At 57.5% G+C, this 3,914-nt stretch overlaps 1 protein-coding gene across 1 annotated transcript; it reads right to left on the bottom strand.

Moving 5' to 3' along the window:
* Positions 1-1,082: 1,082 nt before the first annotated feature.
* Positions 1,083-3,064, bottom strand: RPL28 (ribosomal protein L28). Its single transcript, XM_015616787.2, has 5 exons — positions 2,970-3,064; positions 2,717-2,802; positions 1,865-1,988; positions 1,649-1,767; positions 1,083-1,207 (listed from the first exon to the last, which is right to left on the bottom strand). The coding sequence occupies exons 2-5, from the start codon at positions 2,795-2,797 to the stop codon at positions 1,118-1,120; spliced, it is 414 nt and encodes a 137-aa protein (XP_015472273.1). The 5' UTR covers positions 2,798-2,802; positions 2,970-3,064; the 3' UTR covers positions 1,083-1,117.
* Positions 3,065-3,914: the final 850 nt, after the last annotated feature.

Here is a 3,914-nt window from a genome sequence, read left to right as displayed (position 1 = left end):
TTTGGGGTCCCAGTTTGGGGTCCCAGTTTGTGGTCCCAGTTTGGGGTCCCAGTTTGGGGTATTTGGGGTCCCAGTTTGGGGTATCGGTTTGGGATATTTGGGGTCCCAGTTTGGGATCCCAGTTTGGGATTTGGGGTCCCAGTTTGGGGTCCCATTTTGGGATATTTGGGGTCCCAGTTTGGGGTATCGGTTTGGGATATTTGGGGTCCCAGTTTGGGGTATTTGGGGTCCCAGTTTGGGGTCCCAGTTTGGATATTTGGGGTCCCAGTTTGGGGTCCCAGTTTGGGATATTTGATGTCCCAGTTTGGGGTATTTGGGGTCCCGGAGGGGGCCGTCCCCCCCGCGCCCCCCGCCCTCTCCCAAGCCCGTACCGGGGTCACTGGCCCAGCCCCGGGGCGGCGCTTGGGGGGCGCGGGGGGGGCACCCGCGCCAGGGACCCCCCGGGACCCCCGGGTTTGGGGAGGGGTCCCAGATTTGGGGAGGGGTCCCGGATTTGGGGAGGTGGTCATGGATTCAGGGAGGAGTCGCAGATTTGGGGAGGGGTCTCAGATTTGGGGGGGATCCCGGATTTGGGAGGGGTTCCCATAAATTTGGGGAGGGGTCGAGGATTTGGGGAGGGGTCCCATAAATTTGGGGAGGGGTCCCTGGATTTGGGAAGGTTCCATAAATTTGGGAGGGGTTCCCATAAATCTGGGGAGGGGTCCCGGATTTGGGGAGGGGTCCCAGATTTGGGGAGGGGTCCCGGATTTTGGGGGGGTTCCCATAAATCTGGGGAGGGGTCCCAGATTTGGGGAGGGGTCCCAGATTTGGGGAGGGGTCCCGGATTTGGGGAGGGGTTCCCATAAATTTTGGGAGGGGTCTCAGATTTGGGGAGGGGTCCCGGATTTGGGGAGGGGTCTCCCCAGCCCCGGGGGGTTCCCGCGCTATTTTTGGGGGGCGTTTTCCCCTCCCGTGGCCCCGCCCCTGGCGGGGGGAGGGGCTCGGAGGGTGGGGGAGGGGCCGTTCCCGCCTCCTCCTCCGCATCATCCTCGGNGTCCCCCTCAATTCCTCAGGTTCCCCTCCCCGAAATCAAGCACAGACTCTGGGCGTTGCTCAGACACTTTATTTATGACGGGGCTCACGGGGCCTTGGCCGCCCTCACCCTCTTCTTCCTCACCACCACCGGCTTCTGGCTGCGCAAGATGGCGCTGGCCCGGCGCAGAGCGGCCTGGAGGGAACAAAAACAGGGGTTTAGCACCCCAAAAATAACCAGGAACCCCAGGAATGGAGGGGAGCACACCCAAAATTATCCCTCTGAGCTTCCGGTGTAAGTTTAGGGACCACCCCTCGGTTTTGGGGATCCCCCTCAGAGCTCCACGGAAACCCCAAAGAGGTTTTTAAAGTCCCTCCTTTGTTTTTGAGTGGTGTTTTGAACACAACCCAATTTTGGTGACAATTCCTGCCTCACCTCGTGACGCTCCCCGGGGAACAACCACAAATTTTGACATCTCCAATTTTGGGATAATCCCCAAATTTCCAGAGAGCCACAAGATTCTCCCTCTTGGCAGCATTCCCGCTCTCCCATGGGTTTCCCAACCCGAATTTCACCGTCCTCCCATGTTTTTTTTCGGGGTTCCTCCTCAGTTTTCCCCCAAATTTTGGGGCTCACCATGCGCAGGTCCCTCCTGTATCTGTTCTTGCTGATCAGGTGCCGCAGGCTCCGCAGGGAGCCCCGGGCGTCGCGCCGGATCCGCACGCGGACGTACGACGTGGCCGGTTTGCGCTGGCCTGCGGGACAAAAAAAAAACCCCAAAAAAATAACATTTTTAGGGAAAAAAACCCTCTGAAAAATTTTATTTTTATTTTTGGTGGGGGATTCACCCACCTGCGCGTTTCTTGAGGACCACCACGATCCCCTTCCCATCCGGCGCCGGCTCCACGCCCACGGTTTTGCGGTGGATCAATCCATTGTAGCGGAAAGAATTCCTGGCCTTGAGGTTGTTGGGCTCCTGGAAAGGTTTTTATTTTGGGAAAGGGGGGTGATCGTGAGGGGGATTTTTTTTGGGAGATTTTAAAATTTTAAAATTTTCTGGGGAGGGGTCTGGACAGGCCGCAAGGATTTGGAAGGGAGCTCAAAATCTTTGGGTGGGGGGGGATAAATGGGATTTTGGGATGGTCTGGGGGCGTCCCTGACAATTTGTAGGGAATTCCCAAAAATTCGGGAAGCGCTCGGGAGGTTTGGGGAAGAAGTTGTGATTTTGGGGTTTTTTTTGGATGTGCTGAAGCTGATTTTAAGGGCTTTTGGGGCAATTTTGGGGCAGTTTTGGGGGTGTCAAAGATATGTTCTGGAGATTTCACCCATCCAGGGGTGAACTGCACAACCAGGGGAGTGTCACACTATTCATCCAGGCCCAAAACTCCCCAAAATCGCCTTCGGGATCCCCAAAACCCCAAAAAAATCGTCCCCAAAATTTCCCCAAAACCTTCTCAAACCTCCCGAGGGGTTTGGGGTGGGCTCAGAGGATTTGGGGGCGTCCCGGAGTGTTTGGGGGAACCCCAATTATCTGAGGAGGGCACCTGGAACCCCTCTTTGGGCGCTAATGGAGCTTTATTGGATGCTTAAATCGTCTCTTTGCGGGTTTTGGGGGGGGTTAAAAGCCGCATCTCGAGGTTTGAGGGCTCACTGAGGGTCCCCAACGCCGTTCCCCGCTCCCCCTCCCTCTTTCCCCGCACTGACGGTGCTGTAGGTCTGGTTGTTCCTCTTCAGCAGGAAACTGGAGCAATTCCGCACCACCATCCACTGCAAATGGGCCGACATGGCGCCTGCGGGCACCGGAGAGCTTCCTCAGCGCCCGCCGCCACACCAGGGCCCGTTCCCCGCTCCATCCCGCCTTCCCCCCGCCCTTAGGAACCCTCCCCCGGCATAGGGACCCTTCCCCGGTATCAAAAATCCCCCAGGGGCCGCCCCAAAGCGGAGCCCCACGCGGTACCTCCGCTCCCTTCGGCCGCCGGAAACGGAAAGAGCGACGGGAGCCCCGGCAAGCTCCGCCCCCTCGCTGAGCTCCGCCCCCCTTCGGCAATCTCCGCTCGGCTTCGGTAATCTCCGCCTCTCGGATATTTCCAGCGACACTCGGATATTTCCGTCAGTGCTCGTCAATAAAAATTTCCGGGTTCTTTCGGGATTTTCCGGAACTTTTCGGCAGTGTCCGCCGCCGCCTCGGAGAGGCGTTCGGGTTCTTTCGGCTCCGTGTGGGAGCTTACGGAAAATAGCGGGAAACGTGAGGGGAGAAAAAGGGCGGGAAACGTGAGGGGAAAACTGTGGGAAAGGTGAGGGAAAAAAAGCTGGAAAAATGAGCGGAGAAGGGCGGGAAACGTGAGGGGAAAACTGGGGGAAAGATGAGGGTTAAAAAGCTGGAAAAATGAGGGGGGAAAGGGTGGGAAACGTGAGGGAGAAAAGCGTGGGAAACGTGAGGGGAAAACTGGGAGAGGTGAGGGGAGAAGGGTGGGAAATGTGAGGGGGAAACTGGAAAAATGAGAAAAAGGGCGGGAAGTGTGAGGGGAAAACTGGGAAAGGTGAGGGAAAAAAGGCTGGAAAAAGGGGGAAAGGGTGGGAAACGTGAGGGAGAAGAGGGTGGGAAACGTGAGGGGAAAACTGGGAAAGGTGAGGGGAGAAGGGTGGGAAAATGAGGGGGAAAGGGTGGGAAACGTGAGGGGAAAACTGTGGGAAAGGTGAGTGTTAAAAAGCTGGAAAATGTGGGTGAAAGGGTGGGAAGTGTGAGGGGAGAAAAAGGGCGGGAAACGTGAGGGGACCAAAAAAGGGCGGGAAACGTGAGGGGGGCCACACCTGGAACAGCGCTTGCAGGTGAGGCCGTACCTGAGGGAGGTTTTGGGAGTCCTGGGGGAATTTGGGGGGGTCCCCGGGGGGTTTTGGGGGG

Source organism: Parus major, unplaced genomic scaffold (genome assembly GCF_001522545.3).
Source record: "Parus major isolate Abel unplaced genomic scaffold, Parus_major1.1 Scaffold764, whole genome shotgun sequence".
NCBI classification, from domain to species: Eukaryota; Metazoa; Chordata; class Aves; order Passeriformes; family Paridae; genus Parus; species Parus major.
Note: the sequence above shows the minus strand (reverse complement) of the source record. Positions and strands in the feature narration are given on the sequence as shown.

Coding starts and splice junctions, on each gene's coding strand:
- RPL28 (XM_015616787.2), bottom strand. CDS start 2,797: ATGTCGGCCCATTTGCAGTGGATGGTGGTGCGGAATTGCTCCAGTTTC. Junction 1,989..2,716: donor ACAACCAGACCTACAGCACC/GTCAGTGCGGGG, acceptor AAACCTTTCCAG/GAGCCCAACAACCTCAAGGC. Junction 1,208..1,648: donor ACAGGAGGGACCTGCGCATG/GTGAGCCCCAAA, acceptor TGTTCCCTCCAG/GCCGCTCTGCGCCGGGCCAG.